This window comes from Neodiprion lecontei, chromosome 3, assembly GCF_021901455.1.
Source record: "Neodiprion lecontei isolate iyNeoLeco1 chromosome 3, iyNeoLeco1.1, whole genome shotgun sequence".
Lineage (NCBI taxonomy): Eukaryota > Metazoa > Arthropoda > Insecta > Hymenoptera > Diprionidae > Neodiprion > Neodiprion lecontei.
The window spans coordinates 5,113,398-5,132,510 of NC_060262.1; the positions used below are offsets into that span (position 1 = coordinate 5,113,398).

Below are 19,113 nucleotides of genomic sequence, written 5' to 3' on the forward strand. Positions count from 1 at the left end.
TAAATGAAAAGTTCGAGGACCCCAAAACTACGATTGGGAATTTGTTATAAATCGTCTCTATAATACATTTTTCATCAACTTGAAATAATCCCCTGGGCCGTTTTTTTTATTTCTTAAAAATTCGTCAAAATTGCTATGTATAATAACTTAAACGCTAAATAAGCTGGTTCATTCTTATGATACGAGTTTGAATAAATATTTAAGTAAGTTAAAGTACTTGCAAATCATTATTGTAATAGTAACATGAATATTTTATTCAAGTATTTTTCAACAATCACTAAAAACTAGTCATATTTATAAAATTAATAAAATAATTTTTTTTTTTGAAAAAGAAATTTTTATTTGAAAAAAGTTACACGAACTTACAATGTGTATGTATTTTGTTGTTAGTACGTTTTGAACTAAAAAAAACTCAAAGTTACATAAAATTTAAAGAAAACATAGTAAATTTCATTCAAGCAAGAAACTAAAAAAAATGTATTTGAATATTTATAACTTTAAGTATTTGCAAATCAAAGATGTCTGCTGTTATATTCCCGAACAGCTTTGAGTAAATTTTCTGCATACTTAGGATGTGACTTTTTCACTTTATACTTAATCCATATTTTTTTAAAGTCTGCATGAGCTGATTCCACAGCTTGTTCTGAGTAGTATCCCAATCCTTTTTTGTTTTTTTCGCAAAAATCTTTAATATGGAAAAAAACGGCGTGAACTTTCGGAGTAACTTTAATCTCTAAATCTAAATAGCTTTTTTTGAAAACAGCAATCTTGTCAAGGTAATCCGATTTTAAATCAATCGAAAAACAAGAATTTACAACTTCTTTGAACTTGTCAAAACAAGTAACAAATTGCATACAAGAAAAATTACAGGTTGTTGTGCAAATTTCACGTAAGAGATCCACTTTGTTTAGTAACGTTTTACTCGAATTCCCATTAAATCCTGCACTTCCGTATAAGATTATTTTGTTCGCTGTTGAATTATTATTTAAAGGTGCATTATTACTAACGATCGATAAAGTAAATAATTATCATATCGATAAATAGTAAAGTAGGATAAATATTCATGTTACTATTATAATAACGATTTGCAAGTACTTTAACTTACTTAAATACTTATTCAAACTCGTATAATAAGGATGAACCAGCTTATTTAGCGTTTAAGTTATTATACATAGCAATTTTGACGAATTTTTAAGAAATAAAAAAAACGGCCCAGGGGATTATTTCAAGTTAATGAAAAATGTATTATAGAGACGATTTATAACAAATTCCCAATCGTAGCTTTGGGGTCCTCGAACTTTTCATTTAAAAATATTAAGACTCACCGTGTATAGCTTTGTTCGCAATATTTTACGTTTGTGACTGTTTCTTGAGAGAAAAAAAAAAGAAGAAGAAGAAGAAGAAGCGCTTACGCTCCGAGCGTATGAAGATTGTTGATTAAAAATATAACAAAAGTAACACACTAAATATTGCGAGAAGAGGGAATTTCAATTGTTTGTAAAAAAAAAAAGCTTCCTTTATTACGCGAAATATACGGTATTTTTGAGTCCTATTATACCGAATAAACAATAACGGAGTAATTAAAAAGGGTTTCAGAGCGTTTCCGCTTTTGCTTTCGTCTTTGCAATTATAAATCATCCCTTTATACGTGACGCTTAACACGAATGGTACGAATCGTCAAAAAGGTTCAAACTTGTTCCCTCTTATTTCTTGATTCTACGGTCAATATATTTGCACGTTCGAATTCAATTCCACTTGACACGCAACGTTGCTTAAAAACGTACAAAATATATGTGTGTATATACATGTATAATAATGTTTGAGTGAAAAGCGGATTTACCCGAGTTTCTCATGTTATTTTGTCACGTCAAAATCTTTGTGACGTCTGTTAACGCAGAATTGAGCTCGATTAAAAGCTTTTGAGTAATTATCATCTTCGGTTTAAGTTTTGCTTCTAAATTCGCTGAAAGAATATGGAAATAATCGTGGACCTTCTGTAAACTTGTAATTTCTCTGGGCAATTTTGTAAGAATGATGGAAGAGCGAAACAAGATTTCCCGATTTCCAAAGCATATCAGAGATTGTAAAATAAAAAAAAGTCCAACCAAACGCTTCGGGATGAAAACTAAACGATATTTTTCTGATAAAGTGAGATTGAGTTGATTCTGGGATGAATTTTTGGGAATCATTTTTGAAAATCTGCGAATCCGGACTTTTGATGTTTAAAATTCGAATCAACGAGTCGTACAGAAATTTGTCTGCATTATTTAATTTCGCTGGTTTTGCAGAGAAATTTACGAAAATACGAGAAACGCAAGCTCTCATTTCTCTCACTTCATTGAAACGAAAAACTACGTCAATTTCAATCGACAAAGTTCAAGAAGGGTGTTAAATTAGTTTATAAATATTTGACCTGATATTTTTCAACAACAAAGTGTACGAAAATTCGACAATAGAACCGATATAAAATTAGTCATAAAATAAATATAATGAATATCAATACATCCGCGCAATAATGCGATTTCTTCTCTCGCGTCCAATTACAAGGAGAATTTTTATCGCCGGTACATAAAAGTACGGTTCAAGTCCGTGGTTGGAAAATCTTGAGAGAAACGGCTAAGTGATTTCCCCGTCCCCCGTTTCCTCCCCCCTCCCTCGCTCTTCACCCTTCCGTCTGCCACCGGAAAGCTTCATCGTAGATAAAAAAGCCACCGTCAAAGTAAGGCTGCAAGGGATCATTCAATCTGTCAGTTGCGACTCTAGAGCGCTGCAAGCTATACGTACAGCTATATACCGGGACGATGAAAAAAACTCTTGAAACTGTAAAATGAACCGCGAACGCGCAAAATAATTAAATCTCATCGGTCGGCGAAATCTTCACGCGGCGATATTCTTGTCCGCGACGCAGGCGGGCCAACCTACGCAAAATGTCTACGTTTGAATTTTCAAAGAGCACAAGCGTTGAGGATTCCGACCGTTCTTCGAAGAATCAACTTTCCGACCCGACGACAAATGCTTTCCAAACCTTTCCGAGTCGCTGCCTGAATTATTCGAGATTCTAACCTCGAAAATTCGTATCGAACACATCGCCGGCAGAAACAGTTCGACGGCTGAAAACTCGGGTTGGCCAGCCTGCGAGAACAGCCGATAAAGAAACTCGCGCATGCGCGGTTCATTTTCAAGTTTCAAGAGATTGTCCCGGTATAATAATAAAGCTAACGGTCACGTGGTCAAAATAGGTCCGATTTAAAACCGTTCGGGAAATAGTTGCTCCGTTGCGCGTACGCAAATACGAAGTAATTTTTCAACTGCACATCCGGAGTTTCGGGAAAACGGCAGAATTCGGCGTTTTTTGGGTTTCTCTCGAAAACCGCTGTCGGTAGTTGAAAAACGACTCGACCACCGTGTAGAGCGGAAAATTGTACATCGAATCGTTTCCTCGTATGTCGGAAACTGAGTCGGATTAGATATTTAACGAGACATTTGTTTGAGCGTTAGTTATTCAAGTAGAAAAATAGGGTAAATGATCAGACAGACGAGCCGACAACGACTAATTGATCCATTTGGACGCTTCAGTTTGTTTCGCATTACGGAAATTTGTCATTCTCGTTAATTTCTTGTCTGTATAAATTGTGAAACGAAGGGGAGAATAAAACAATCGATCATTTCCTGTCACGATAACAGAGCGAATGTGAAAATCCGTTCACTCGGGTCATTCGTAATTTTTTTGTACATTTTTCCGAAATTCCGTGTAGAAGAAATTCAGCGACATTTATCTTCCATGCCAGATATATCTTCCAATAAAAATTCGTCACTGGCTAGAAAATCACGGCATTCGTTTCTTGTAAATTTTTAAACAAAAATTTTATAACAATATACCTCAAATTTGCATAAAATTTTCATTCGATTACAGAAGAAAACCGAAACGGATACCCTTACTTCGCAGTAACTATATTCGTGTTGCGTTAAACAACGAGTTTATGATTTTTCCTGTCTTCTCAAACAACTTTTGTAACTTCAGCTTTCAGTCTTGTTCAAAAGCTTGAAGGTAATTACTCGCCCAATATGGCATGAATGCGGAAAATGATTTGATCAAAAAAATCGCCAATAATAACAATTAGTTGAATTATAGGGGTTAAAATTGTTTTTTTCTTTTCGTTTTTTTTTTTTTTCTTACATATAATTGTACATTAATTCCGTTCCTCGGTTATCCCACAAATTCATAACACTGTGCAATCACAATATCAGTTGACTAGTTCTTCGATCCAAATTCAAAATAATTAGTTGAATTACTCCGGGTAAAATTACTTTTTTCTTTTTTTTTTTTTTCATGTATAATTGTACAACGAATTCCGTTCCTTGTTATCACAAAACTCGTAACACTGTGCGATTATTATATCAGTTAACCAGTTCTCCAATGCAAATTCGGAAATAAAAATGGCGCGTCTTGGCGCCAGACGTGAAAAACGCTCTGATAAATCAAAGCCTGGAATATCGGTGGTTTCGGATATGCGTTTTCGCCCCGATTTGTGTTAAACTCGGTCATCCGCGTATGGATTCAGACTGCAGGGGTCGATTTACACGATTCCGCTCATCCTCGCCAGCATCATGTTACATATTCACATCGACGTACATGTAGGTACATGTACGTAAATACATATATCATACGGATATAGGTATGTGTCCCTGTAAAATACGGTACAAGATCACGTTCGTCGTTGATACGTTCGCACACAAAGACGGAGATCGTTGCCGTGTTCTCTTTGGCACGGTTTTCAGGTCACTTTGACGATCAGCAACTCGCGCCGTCGACGTCGGTGAACGAGAAAATAAAGCGACGAGGGATAAGGCAACAAGGAAAAATAGAAGAAGGGAGACGAAGGGGCGGGCTTGCGAGGAAAACCGATATCAGAAAGGCGAGCTTCGGGGGTATCGTCGGCCAAATCTGTCGCGAAATCGAAGAGCAGAAGCGGAGAAGAGACGGTTTGTTACGGATTATCGTTCGACGATACGAAACCCACGCACGCGTCGTCGAAAAGTTTCAACGAAACTCTCCAAAATTTCGTAGAGAACGGACGCGTGTAACATTGAACCGCAAATAATAACGAACAAAGAGAGATAGAGAGAGAGAGAGAGAGAGAGAGGGGGGGGGGGGGGAGGAAGAAGTGAAAACGAGCTCAAAGGGTAGCGAAATTAGAAACTTTGTTTCCAACCCCTCGTCGGATAAAATTTACCCGACGTCGGGTTCAAACGAGAAGGTGGACAGGTTGAATTTTTAATACAAATATGAATATATTCACGTTGCAATTTCAGATTCGTTTTGCAAACTCGCAACTTTTGTTTCCCATGTTTCCTTTGTCTCTCTCTCTCTCTCTATCTTTTTTTTCTCCTTGTTCGTTTCTTCTTCCCCCATCTCTTTTTACACCAAAGTTTTATTTTTTCATACATTTATCCTTCTCCCCCTTCTAAACCCCAACTCCCGACACTTTTATCCCGGGCTTTATTAATCCCGGCTACTAGCGCATGGCGTATCTGTCGAACACACACTCACACCTGGTCAGGTGTTTTCAGCTCGTCGCCTTCTCATGGCTTTGAAATACAAAGCCGCTTTGCCGGCTTAAAGGGGCGACGTCGTTTCAGTTATTTATTTTATTTATTTTTTTCCATCTTCTTTTTATAAATGTATTTTTATTTTTTTTTTTTTTTTTCTACATTCTCTTTTCCTTTCTTATTTGTTTATTTTTCTTCATTTTTCAACCCTCGGGTCGCGTAACCGTATTTCGCGAGCTAGCGAATTTATCGTAGCAGATGTAATAATTAATACTGATTCGAATTTTAGGAGAGAGCGAATTACGCACGCCTTTTCCTCGAATCACTAATTCGGATTACGTTGGGTGAACGGTTATATCGTATTATTGTTATTACGCGAGTTCGTTAAGCGCTTGTCAAACGTGACGATTGAAAACAATTTACGATTACTTTCGGGTACTAAATTTTTACGCCTACGCCGCCAGTTTTCGAGCTTTTTTCCTTGTTCCAATGTGTGGGTAAAACGAATTTTATTCAATTCATTCTTCGCGTAAAATCATTCGAGGAAAAACGAGTCTAATCGTAGACGCGATTTTTTTATTCCTTACCTACTTCGTTGATAAAAAAAAATATATATATTGCTTGAAACTTGTTGTTGGTAATATCCAGTGATAAAAATTTTCAATCGAATCAGTCAATTCGCAAAAAAGGACAAGTTTTATTGAAATATGCAATTGATAGTTGAAAATTTGAAAGTATGCAGTCGGATGATCGATATAATTACAAACGTTTAACAATCTTGAGAAAGTGTGACACGCTTAAATAGAGATAGATACTGTTAAAAGTTTTAAACGATCCGATTGTATTTTTTTTTTTTTCAATTTTTTTTCTCTCTCCACGTCGTTGATCGCTGTATAAAAATAGTTTCGAGTTTGTTTCTCTTCAATTCACAAGCGTGTGAATTGCTTATACGTCTACATTTATTCATTCGTTCAGTGGTTCGCTGCATATGCTTCGAATGTTCGTTGAAGGAGGCCGTAATAACAGGGTTCACGTGAGAATTCATGTCGTGTGTATATATGGGGGATTCCACGCCAACTACACCTGGGTTTTACCTTTGACCTCTTAGATTTGGCGCGCGATTTTTTCTATGATTGTTCTCACTTTGAAAGGTACCCGGTTTTTTTCTTTTTTTTTTCGGACTCAATTTGAATTTTCTACAATTTTTAGTATGGATTTTATCGACCGACCGAATTTACAAGTTTGAAAAAATTCTGAAAAATCCTGCGTCAGACACGAAAAATTTTCAAGCTTGGACCCGGACTGGGCCGATTTTCCCTTCTTATTGTTTAAAAATTTTTACCGACGAAAAAAATTAGAAGCGAGAGTTATTTTACTATGAATGGTTGCTGAAACATTTTTCGTACATCACACCGGACTTAAAAAAAAAAAAAAAAGAACTCGCGTCTTTCGCAAGAGATATTTTCTCTTCTTTATTTTGCTGATAAAAAAAAATTGCAAACGGTAAAATGGTTCCGAAAAATCTGAAAAACTTTTCAAAAATCCCATGTAGTAAAATGACTTTCGCTTCTAAGTTTTTTAACGTTTTTTTTTTCGGAAAAAGCTTGAAAACAGTAAGAAGGCAAAATCGGCCCAATCCGGGTCCAAGCTTGAAAATTTTGATATCTGACCGAGGATTTTTCAAAATTGTTTCAAATTTCTAAATTTGGTCGGTCGATAAAATCGTTTCTAAAAATTGTAGAAAATTCAAATTGATTCGGTAAAAAAAAAAAAAAAAAAACAGAGTACCGTTCAGAGTGAGAACAATCATAGAAAAAATCGCGCGCCAAACCTGAGAGGTCAAGGGTAAAACCGAGGTCGAATTGGAGTGGAATGCCACATATGTATATAGATCTAGAGGACTCGAGGAGGTGAAATCGTCGGTTTACGTCGCGTCTACTCACGCCCAGGAAGATTTAACGTCATATATAACAACTTCCCGTCGCAGAAATGGCGGAGATAATTTGATAAGTTGGTAATTTGCCTGCAATTTCGGTTATACACAGGTTATAGAGACCCTAGCGAGCTCGCTCAAACACCCTTTTCGCCCCGACAAAATCGCTTTGGGGGACCAATTACACCCCCTCTGCGCAAACCTTGCCTCCCCCCTCCTTTTCACTTCTCCACCATTATCGGCGTGTCAACGACGCGTTGTGTTTATTCCGCATTCGTATTCTTCCGTTTCTGATTTTTTTTTTTAATTTTCAAATCAACCCACCCCCCCCAACCCCTTCGACAGATTAAAACAGCGATTGCGGGGTGCGAATGTTTTTTTTTTTTTTTTTTTTCTCATCTCGTTGTGAAAAATTGTACAATTTGCGATGGAAGGGGGAAACACCGTGAATAACTTCTTTCGCAGCCTAACGAAATTCATTAAAATGTAACAGGCATAAAAGTCGCGGGTTAACTCAAAAGAATGAATAAAAAAGTTGTATTATCAAAGTTTCAATGGTGAAACCGAAGTCGATCGAGTTAGTTGGATTTTTGTTTAAAGAATCTCTCGTGTAAAAAAAAAAGCATTCTTAGAATTTTTAATATTTCTGTATAAAAAAAAAAAAGATAAGATTTTCGTTGAATTTTTCGAACAACAAAATCGGATTTCATTCGTCAATACATTGTTTTTCAAATAGTGCAAAATGGATTTATCGACAACTTCGATACGTTTTTGAATACACGTAATTTCATCAATTATGAACTAATAATTTAATGCACACATTTTTTCGGTAATTATAGGTGATTAAAAATCTGCGAATAAGGAAAAAAAGAAAAAAATCAAACATCTAAACCAAATCAGCTATAATTCAATAAAATCTGATAAACTGTGCGTTTTTGGCATTTCAAAATATTGGGCATATTATATCCTCTCAGATTAATAACGATCGGAGTTTCTTACTTAATATTCAAGGGTTCGAAGTTTCTTTCGTGTTCGTAAACAATTTTGATTCAATAAACTTTCAGTCGCAGCTTTCTAAGTTGTTTTTTTTTTTTTTTTGTTTTTCTCTTGGTTTTTTCTTAACGTCAGATTATTTTCTCCAGCGAATGCATTCTCGATGCGATGGCACAGAAATTGGTAAAATATTTTTATGCAAGTTCTTACCTTCGGCACGCCGATGTTCCTCCATGATTTCGTCTCGCGATCGCAGATTCTCAGCAATTTTCTCGCGGCCTAATTTGCGGTTCCTTCCTCTTCCGTTTTGTTTCTCTCCTTCTCTCTCTGTCCTTCCGACTCGTGAATACTTTTTGTCGGTCACTTTTCAAGCTGCATTTCCTCACCAAACACTTTCGTCACAATCACTGTACATTTAACAATTTTTATTTCTCACACCCACGATTTTCCAACGCTTTCGTCACTTTCGGGATAAATTTTCAAGATTCATTGAATTTTCGTCCAGCGAGAATAAGAAAATTCGGGGTACGAAATAAATTACTCAAAAATGTTTTTGCCGGTGATTTTCGTCCGAGTCAAATTTAAAAATTCATCGTACAAACTTTTTGTCTCGATTCTCTATTAATTTTCACAACACGAACAACCACAAATTCCGAATATCGGTACAGATCATATTTCGATTGAATAAAAGTGAAAAGAGAAAAAAAAAAAAAAAAAAAAAAGGAAAACGACAAAGTGACGAGTAGAAAAAAAAAAGTTTCGATTCAAGAAAGTCTCGATTCTCAAAGGCTTCGACGATTCGGGAAATATTCTTTCGCCCACGTTACTTGCCCCATGAAAACCCCAAACAAAACTTTTCTTTTCTCCCTTCTTCCTTTCTTCTTGTTTTTCCTTTTCGTTTCGAATCCTCGATGCGAAGAGAATCGCGAACGAGTTCCGAACGATATACGATCTCGTTAGAAGAATAAATTTCGAAAAAAAAATATATATATTTATATGTACATAAAATATATATATAAAATAACAACTGCGGAGGAAAAAGGTTGAACGGAAAAAGAAAAAGAACAGGAAAAGAAAAGCGAAGGTTCACGATTTTATAGTGTCAATAAAATGTTTACTGACGTATTGTACGGATAATAGAAAAATATCGACAATTCTATCGATACTGTAAACTTCCTGCAAGAAGCGGGAGAACAGAGAGGAAAAAAAAAAAAAAAAAATAGAAGAAAAAGAAATAGGCTGACCTGACGATAGTAAAAATGTTAATTTAAATCCGATTTTACAGCGGGAATAAAAGCGAATTTTTTCCTTGTACAAAATAATCAAATTCCTTTTTGATCCGTTCTTGATCTTTTTTTTTTTTGTTTTTTTGTTTCTTTTGTTAGAAACGCTATTTCTGCTAGTTAATGGACTCGTTCGCAGCAAGCTGACAGTGCAAGCCAAAGCTCGTTATAAAGTTGGGTTGAACGCCGGCGGCGGTGGCAATTAGAACGGTTGTTTCATTTTTTATCATTCTTTTTTTACCCTTCAGTTTCCCGGCATTTTTTTTTTTTTTTTTTATCGCCCCCGTATATCCGTTGTTTTCCCTTTTTTCGCCGAAACAAATTAAGATAAATCGAACCCAGAATATGATTCGCTTCGATGCACAAATTAATCCTATTTGTACGTATATCATCCTCCTTCTGTCATTTTTTTTCTTTTTTCAGTTTCTGCCTGTCTGCGTGTGTGTTTTCTTTATTTTCACGCGTAACGCGTCGGAAAATTTCATTTTCGCCGATTCTATTGATCATCCAATTTGGCAACCCCTGGTCAATAATCGTTGCTAATGTGTTTTAAACCGTCTATTCGACGAGGCGTGTTATTTCTTGGTGTTTAACGCTACGAGAAAGTTGACGTAACAAATATTAAAAATTGAAAAAAAAAAAAAAAAAATACCCTGCAGCACCGTCTATGCAAAAAGCTTCGTCGCATGCAACGTACGACAAAATCATCGATTATATACCTACTCCGGAAAAAACTGCACAAGTAACAAAATCGATGGTAAGAAAAAAAAAAAAAAAAAAATTGACCAAAAACACCACGTGACAAGTACAATTCGACACCAAAGTTGTTGTTTCTTTTTCTCGCTCTCTCTCTCTCTCTCTCTCTCTCTCTCTCTCTCTCTCTCTCTCTCTCTCTCTCTCTCTTCTTTTTACAAATTTCCTCAAAATTTTGTACATACGAGAAAACAACGTGAATATTATATATATACGCGTACATAATTCTCGCAACGCGGAAATGGAGTTACATTGAAAATAACAACGGCCAAACTTAACAAATCAGCTGCAATTAAATATACGTATATTAAATATATACATTAAGAACAAGGTTGCTGATTAGGTTTCTCTTTTTTTTCTTCTTTTTCTTGTTGTTTTCCTTTTTCAAATTATTTATCAGACTTCTTTTTCTCTTTTCCTTTAAAAGACGAGACGTAGCGTCGCTTCGGAAATCCGTCGAAGAACTGACAACGGCGGGAACGCGGCATACGAGCCTCACGATTTCCAGAAACCGACATGCGCGCCGTTCCGATCCTCCCTTCCCCTCCCCCCCCCCCCTCCTCCCCCCTCCTCGCCACCACCCCCACCCTTCGCTGAACTCCCAGAGATACGATATTAATTTTATTCCGACCGATGCACCGCTCAAATTTCGATTGTCGTTGATATTTTAGAAAATTTTCTCCGTACTACAAGTTCGTTTCTTTCAAACTTAAGACTTTTAAAAATACCATTGGTAATGTAAGATGATGATTGGTTTTGATTGAAAATCACTTTTTCTAATTTTAACGAATCTTGAAGTTTTCGAAACTCTAGACTTCGAATTGTATGTTTTTAGAAAAATTTTTGTACGCTGTCCGACAAACTTTCGGTTGGATGAAAATATTCAACACCTTTGTAGGATTTAACAACCAAATGATGATGATTGAATATTATCATGTCCCGTTTAATTTGAATTTCTGATCTTAACGGAAATGAATCTGTTTTCAATGTTTTACCGACAAACGTGTGTACTTTTTATAAATAAACGATTGTGTCTTTCTCCTGTTTATTTATGTATTCTTAGAGAAAGTTTCGAATTTTAGGTGTATCGGATTTTTTTTGTTTTTTTTTCAAAACTTTTTTTGTCATTCGACTGCCAAGTCCTATAATTTGCAAATTTTTCACTCGGCAATTTTCTAAATCATCGCTGAAGTTTCTTTTTCTGTTTCCGACTCTTCCCTTTTCATTGTGACGAAAAGTATCACATTCACCTTTTTTTATCGTAAGATTGGCAAATCACGTAACTCTCGTAGAAATTTTACAACAGAAGATGACATTCTTGTTAAATCAATCGAGAGCTTAGAGAGAAAAGAAAGGATCGGGAAAAGCACGCAAATCATTCAGAGATTATTTTGGAATTGTTCATTTCAACAAAAAATATTTCAAATAAATAACAACGTTATTCGCCTAATTCAACCAATTCAATCACGTCGCGTTTAGTTCTAAGTTAGTTATTCGTTTAGTTAAAATTGAAAGTGATGAATCGAATCCATGCACTTGAATAAACTGATCCGATTTCATGTTTTATACAGCCAGTCAAAATCCCCGCCAAACGGTGTAATCAAATATTCTTGTTTCTTTTTTTTTTTTTGAATAGAGTTAAATTCCTCGATTGATGAACAATCATCGAATAAAACGAGTAGTAGAGAAATATTTGAGTAGAGGGACAAGAGCGTAATTTGCTCAGCGGTAAATGATTCGTTCGTAAAATAATACGAAACTGAATTTCATTGCACTTTAGTTGATTGAAATAATTTAATAAGATTCAAGCAAACTAATTCATCAAAGACAAAGTCTCGCCCTCGGTTAACTCGAGTAATCAACCGAATCCTTTCGTCTTTTAACGAGTGTAAAAACATAATTTTCAACCTTGAATAATTGCACATCGTACAATAACAATACTCACGATTTTGCGAATAACACTCAAACGATAATAAAGTTTAAAGAAAAGAAGAACGTTGACGAAACACGGGGTATTACTAATATATTTAACGAAAATCAGTTCTCGATTTGTATTACGTAATAAAATAGTTTGTCATTCGGCCAACACTTCGATTGCCGTTTCACAAAAGCACAAAATTCTCAAACACTAACTTCGGAACTCGCCAATTTTCCCACGAAGCTCGCGAACTGTCTTTCAAGTTCGAGAAACGAACCGACCGATCGGTTTGGTGGTTGCTTCAAGACTGTCCGACCTACCACGAGTCTCGATCACTGCGACGCCTCTTCGGCAGAGCGCAGCGCTAGTATAAACATCGCGTACCTACTCAGACGTCGAAACTTTGCGTAAACACGCGGCTTGCATCACCGTCACGTGACTATTTTTGTTTTGATTTTTTCTTTCTCTCTACATTCTCTGACCGCGAGAGTAATTTCTTCGAAACATTTGCAGAGATTGTACGGATTATACCAGCTAGAATATTACTTTCGAAAATATTCTTCCGAATTTTGCTGTAATTTTGAAAGGAAAATGATCGTAGAGTTTCAATCACATTTCAATTATACTTATTATCTTTCAAATGATAAAGGAAAGCCAGTACGATCGTTGTCGATCGTTTAAATTGCTTCAAACCACAATGAGAAAAAATAATACTGCTAATATTGTTGCAATTTGTTTCTATATCAAATTTCTATCGAAAGTTTATCGTCTCTGCCGACGTAATTTTTTTCTCTCTCGTTTCAAACACGTCGCGTCGGTTTGAGATTTTTTTCAACCCTTCTTCGTATTGTCGACGTGTTTTTCACCTACATGTGCGTGCAATAAATTATAATATATTAACCGGCGGTGAGCGGTTCGATGCTTTGTCAGTTAACGACGCGTAAGACCGGTGCAGGTGGAATATACAAGGGTGCAGGGTAAAAGTGACGACTGACTAAAGCGGATAGACTCGTAGACGATATTAAACATTAGGAGTGTAAAAACATCCGGAACACAATGTCTCGATGATTTTTATTGAAATGTTGAGCCCTTAATGTCAACGAAATAATTTCAGGCCTTGCAAAATGTTTCAAAATTCTTTAATATTTTTTAATACATCGTGCCGAATCTGAGAAATTATTTTATTTCGTTATTTTATTTTTTTTTTCTTTTTTGTAATTTCGGCTACGTACTTCTAAATCGTGTAAAATTTTGTCGAAGTGAAAATAAAAAGAAAGTTTGAAATTATCGTGACGTTAAAAATCATGAGAACCGGTGAACGCCTAAATCGACGAGTGATTTATCGGATCAAGTATTACCAAGTCCTTGAAATGAAACGAAGGATACCGTCAATGACAGGAAGACCGGAAACGAAATGTCTAAATCGATACGACCAGGCGGAGCTGCGGGAACTTTTGGGTGAATTTTTAATGGATTGAACTCGAGGAAATAGACATTTCGGTGTGAATAGATTCGAGCGGATCCTCACGTTTCGTATTCAATCGAGGCGATTCCTTTTGGAACATCTTGGAAAAGATTTTTCTGCGAGTTTAGCCGCGATACGAATGACGTGTTGAATGGTAGAAATCTCTCTCTCTCTCTCTCTCTCTCTCTCGATTCGCTATCTCAAATCCTTCCCTGCAGATAGAAGTTAAAAAAGGAAGGGCATAAAAAAAAAAGAAAGAAAAAGAAAAATAAAAATCGGTGGAAGGAGAGAGCGAACGAGAGTCATTCCGCACAGGGGAGTTTGATTAAAAGTTGCTTTCGTCGAGGCTTTCGCCATCCGTCCGTCCGCAGTTCGTGGGAATGAAATGATGCAACGTCGAGGCTCGAAGGAAGCCCGTCGACTGATTGAAATTTTTCACAAACTAATTCAATTCGAGTGTCTCTCTTCGTTCCTGCGTCACCCTTTTTTCCTTTGTCTTCTTTCTTAATACATCCCGAATTGTATTTATTATGTATTCATTTGGTACGTAAATTATTTTTTTCACCTTTTCGTTTCTTTTCATACGTTTCCATCGTATTTCACGCTCACCTGTCTCTTCTCTGATATTTCGTAATTAATTATTTGAACAAAGGTCCAAAGAACGCGTCACTATGTATTCCTGTCACGTGAAAATTAACACCGGACATTCAGGGATACAAAAATTCGACGGCGATACAGTAATAACACAAAGATAAGAAATGCAAGAACGAATTAAAAATAATGTAACAAGACGGAAAATTTGATCCACTTGAAATTTACTTTGAAGAAAACCGAAAACGAAACTGACAGCTTGCCATGGAATTCTCAAGCCTGACTTTAGCTCGCTTATGTAATTTCAAATTTGAGTCAAGTTCACTTGACTTGTTTGTTTTTCCATTATGCTTTTCTTCTATACTCATTCTATTATGGATAATATCAAATGAAATTAGTTTCGAGGTTTCGAAATACACTGGTTTCCGAGTTCCTATTTTTGCTTCAGCATCAGCAGCATCTCGAGTACTGCACTGACAGAAATTTGTCGTTACGGTTACCGCTCAGTCCTCAACTAGTCCTCAACTGTTTAGGCGTACCTCGTTTTTCGTAATTCCAACAATATTCAAACAGTTTTTTTAACGATACCCGTTTCACTCAATTATTCTAGTTACTGTAAAGACTTATTTCAACTAAAGGAGCCAATCGAATATCCAGGTAAATGTTGTATACAAAAGTTGCCGAAGATGCAGCCAAGTTTCTTTCAGAGCGCAGTAACTAACTTAATCCTCTATTTTCGATCCATTCAATTGGCTCGGTTCAAACTCCCTCCGTGCCATACAACAGTTTCAATTATCGTTTTAATTAAATTCTCCCTGGTAGTTTGTGTTCGCGTATACAGACCAAGGAAAAAGCGTGGTTCACTTGTCCTGAACCTTATTCCTCTAATCAAGACGCGAAAATTATAGGACTTCGATATGATTCGGGGACACGGGTTTTCGCTTCTTTTCTGTTTCGCGAATGAAATCAAAATTGGTAAAAATAATTGACAGCACAGACTTAAAATTAAAACCCCTTGAACGGCATTTCACTCTCACGATTTTCGCGAAATTTCATACTTGAGAGTTTTCAAGATCGCTGATCACGAATCTGCGTTAAAAATTCATCAATTCAAAATGGCGGATCCAATATGGCGGAGGCAGATTCAAAACGTGAATTGATTGAGATGAGATCTTGAGTTCTCAGAGGTTTTATGCGTCCCAGATTGCAAGCTCATGGTCAAAATGAAGAAACTCGAAATAGTGAGTGAAATATGGTAGCTCACAAATACTTTGCTTCTCCTAACGTATCGCATTTTATAGTATTTCGTATTTAACGTCTTTGTGCGTTCATCAAGTTGAAAATTCGTGATCAGTGACCTCAAAAATCCCCGAACGCCGATTCCCGTTCGAATTGAATCAATTTCGAATTTTGATCCGCCATTTTGAGTTTTTGAATTTTGATCTCAAATCCGCAACGAACGACTAAAAAAACCAAAGGCATACTTTGTTTTTCTAAATTTGGGGGATGGTGAAATTTTTCTCACACCTTAAGGGGTTGATGTCGAGTGAATCCGAAGATTATTGACGATTTTCGATAGAAAAAAAAAGAAATCGCCGCACCTATCGTAGATTATTTCGGTGAAAATCACAGCGATCTCGATCAGACTCGAAGCGAGAAGCTTTTTTCGTTCATCCCGCTAGTTTGAACCCGTTATATTGCCAGGCTACGGTTATGACAAGCTATTCGCGCAACACGATAACTCGTCAATCACTGTACGTGCTCGCTATATTTCACGCTTCTGAAGCTAAATTTTTATTTTTTCTCATTTCTTTATTTTAATGTTTCGAATCGACGTCGCGGGTTTAACCCAAAACGAGATGTTCTCGTAAATTTTATTAACGATCCTCGATGATAAATGCCTGCTGCAAAGGAATAAATGGGAAAACGAATCGATACGACTGTACACTGAGAGAAATTTTTAGTTGCGGTTACCGCTCAGTCCTCAGCTATTTTTATTTTTTTACCACAATCGTAAAATATTATTCTAGGTATGAAAATGAAAATTAGTTTTCTAGCCGTTACAGGAAAGTCTAGTATCCGTTACTATTCTTTCTCATTACTATCACTGTTGCTAGATTTTCTTGCAACTGTTGCGAAAATTTAACGCTCGTGCAGCGATAAATTGACGTTAAATCCTTGTTTGACTAAAAAAGTCGAGTGAACCTCGGAAACTGATTTTGCGTTGCCATAACCAAAAAAGGATCGACGATATCGCGAAATCGCTACGCGTCCCTCGTTTCTCGTAATTTCAACAATGTTCAAACAGTTTTTTTAACGACACCTGTTTCACTGAATTCTTCTAGTTACTGTAACGAATGAAATATTTCTCCGAGTGGAGGAATTTCTTTTTATTTCCCTTTCTTCCTCGTACGGGGGATTGATTATATTTTTCGCTCAAATCCGGTAGAAGTAGACGAGAGGTAGGCGATAGATGGAAGCGTTTCGGTTTTATCTGTACGTCGCAGACGGGTTTAACAACGCGTGATACGTTGTATACGTTACGCGTCGGAGGTTGCGTCGCATCGAAAACGACCGGAGCGAGAGCTTTTGCCCACCGAATTGGAAGGCGAAACCAGCTGATGGGAAGCCGCAAAACGAGTTGCGATACTTAATTCGGTGACACACTTTTTATACCCCAGGTTATGGCTGCAGCCTGGCGGACATTCGGGTATCGGAAAAACGACCGACTTACCCGACGATCCCTTCGACGAGCTGTAACGCCAATCGCGATATCGTCGAGTCTTAATTACGTTCCACGCGAACCTGACGGACAAGCTTTACGAAGCTTTGTCTTTAGATTTTCTCCACGGTTCATCCGAATATCGTTGCTATTGTCGATATTACGTACAATTCTCTCAAACACACAAATACTTTATATATTATTTATTTTTATCGAGGATGTTTCAGCTGGTCTTCGGACATGAAAAAAAGCGTTAAATACATTGTCTCGTCAAATTTGACAGGTTTCGTTTTACGAGATTTCAGAGGATATCTACAAAAAATAGTCGAAAATTTGATTCGGTGATGAATTTGAAATTTAATATTTTTTTTTTTTTTTACAAAATTTTACGATTCAACTACCAACGTAAATGGGAAAAAAATAAAATTCACATCCGTACAATCGATATGCTCACGTTTCACATTTATTTCATTAAACTCTTTCATCAACAGAATCCAGGAACGTATTTTTCCCCCATATTTTTATCCCCGTTGCACTAACCAATCGTGAAATTTCTATTATGATTTATCGCCCTTACTGATATACTTCACCATAAATAAATGAACAAATTTTACGGTGAGAAAAAAAACATCACACACAGATGGAGAAAATTAGCGAATGAGTAATTAAATACTAAATTGCGAAGGTAGCGAAGAAGTTCAATTTCTCGACACCGTTGTTCACATATTATTATTATTATCTATGTTACCGTTGTTATTATTATTGTTGTTGTTGTTGTTGTTGTTGTTGTTGTTGTTGTTGTTGTTGTTGTTGTTGTTGTTGTTGTTGTTGTTGTTGTTGTTGTTATTATTATTATTACCCCGTGGGAGTTTACTATATCGCGAAGAGTGGAGCGCGGTTCGTTTGGAATTCGAGGAATCGACATGTAGAAGGAATCTTCAATATCGAGCTGAATAATGAATAATTCTTATGGCGTGACGTCGTCGTCTATTCTCAGTAATCCCTACCGATATTTCCAGCGACCGATCCTGGCATTCCTCAGCGCCCTTATCCCTGTTATGTTATCGAAAAGGATCAGGTATACGACGTGTGTACGTCACGCAACGATCAAAGTGGTGAAATTTACTCGAATTTTATTCATCTCCCGATCTGTTTTCCTTCTCTCATTTGTTCGATTAACCGTCGATTTTGCCCAAGCTTATAAAAGTGTACGTATATGGAGGATTTCACGTTAAATCGAACGAAACACATTTGATGTTTTTGCCTTTTTACTCACTTGAAGTTTGCATCGAAAGCATGAAATGTGAATTTTTTCTGATCTTCCTGACCAAGCATTTTCTTACCACCGCTAGTCGAAAAATCAGCTTTTGACGATTTCTCATTTTTTCAAGTTGACGTAGCTTGAAATTCAGATGACGTATGGAAAAAGTTCCCATGCAAAAGTTTCGCATCTTTGTACGAAATTTCTAAACATAATTTTGTGTCATTTTTCGTGCCCCGTTAAAGTATAATTTTGACGAAAAATCTTCGAAAATCTGCCGTAACAAAATACTATCCTCGTCGAATTGGCTGAATTTTTTACACAGCATGTCAACACCAAAGATTGTCTGCAAGTTTCGTAGTTGGTGGAAAACTAGTTCAAAAGTTACAAGTAACAGTTTACATGGATGTCTGAAATTAGTCGTCCATACGTAGCGTAACGCGACACTACGAATGGTAAAGGCTATACAGTCGGTATTACGATACGCGAAACATCGTTGAATTCTTACCTTGGATGCATATTGCTTGAGAAATATTGCCCGGCGGTACGGAACTCGCGTAACATGTCAGGAATCGTGACGAATGATGGAAAAAGTCGACGATCGAGATTATAAACAAAGCGCGTAACAATTGACGATCGCGCTC

The 19,113-nt window shown here is 36.5% G+C and overlaps 1 protein-coding gene across 4 annotated transcripts in view; it reads right to left on the reverse strand.

Moving 5' to 3' along the window:
* Positions 1–12,718, reverse strand: part of LOC107224614 (calcium/calmodulin-dependent 3',5'-cyclic nucleotide phosphodiesterase 1) — a 172,830-nt gene extending 160,112 nt beyond the window's left edge. Inside the window, exons 1-2 of one of the 4 annotated variants that reach the window (XM_046733481.1) lie at positions 12,458–12,718; positions 8,687–8,883 (exon numbers count right to left, since the gene is read on the reverse strand). In XM_046733481.1, coding sequence (XP_046589437.1) covers positions 8,687–8,711 — 25 coding nt within the window. In that variant the 5' untranslated portion in view covers positions 8,712–8,883; positions 12,458–12,718. Of the gene's footprint in view, positions 1–8,686; positions 9,095–10,831; positions 10,950–12,457 lie in introns of those variants that run through there. The other 3 variants (XM_046733479.1, XM_046733482.1, XM_046733480.1) reach the window with 3 other exon arrangements.
* Between the last annotated feature and the right edge of the window lie 6,395 nt (positions 12,719–19,113).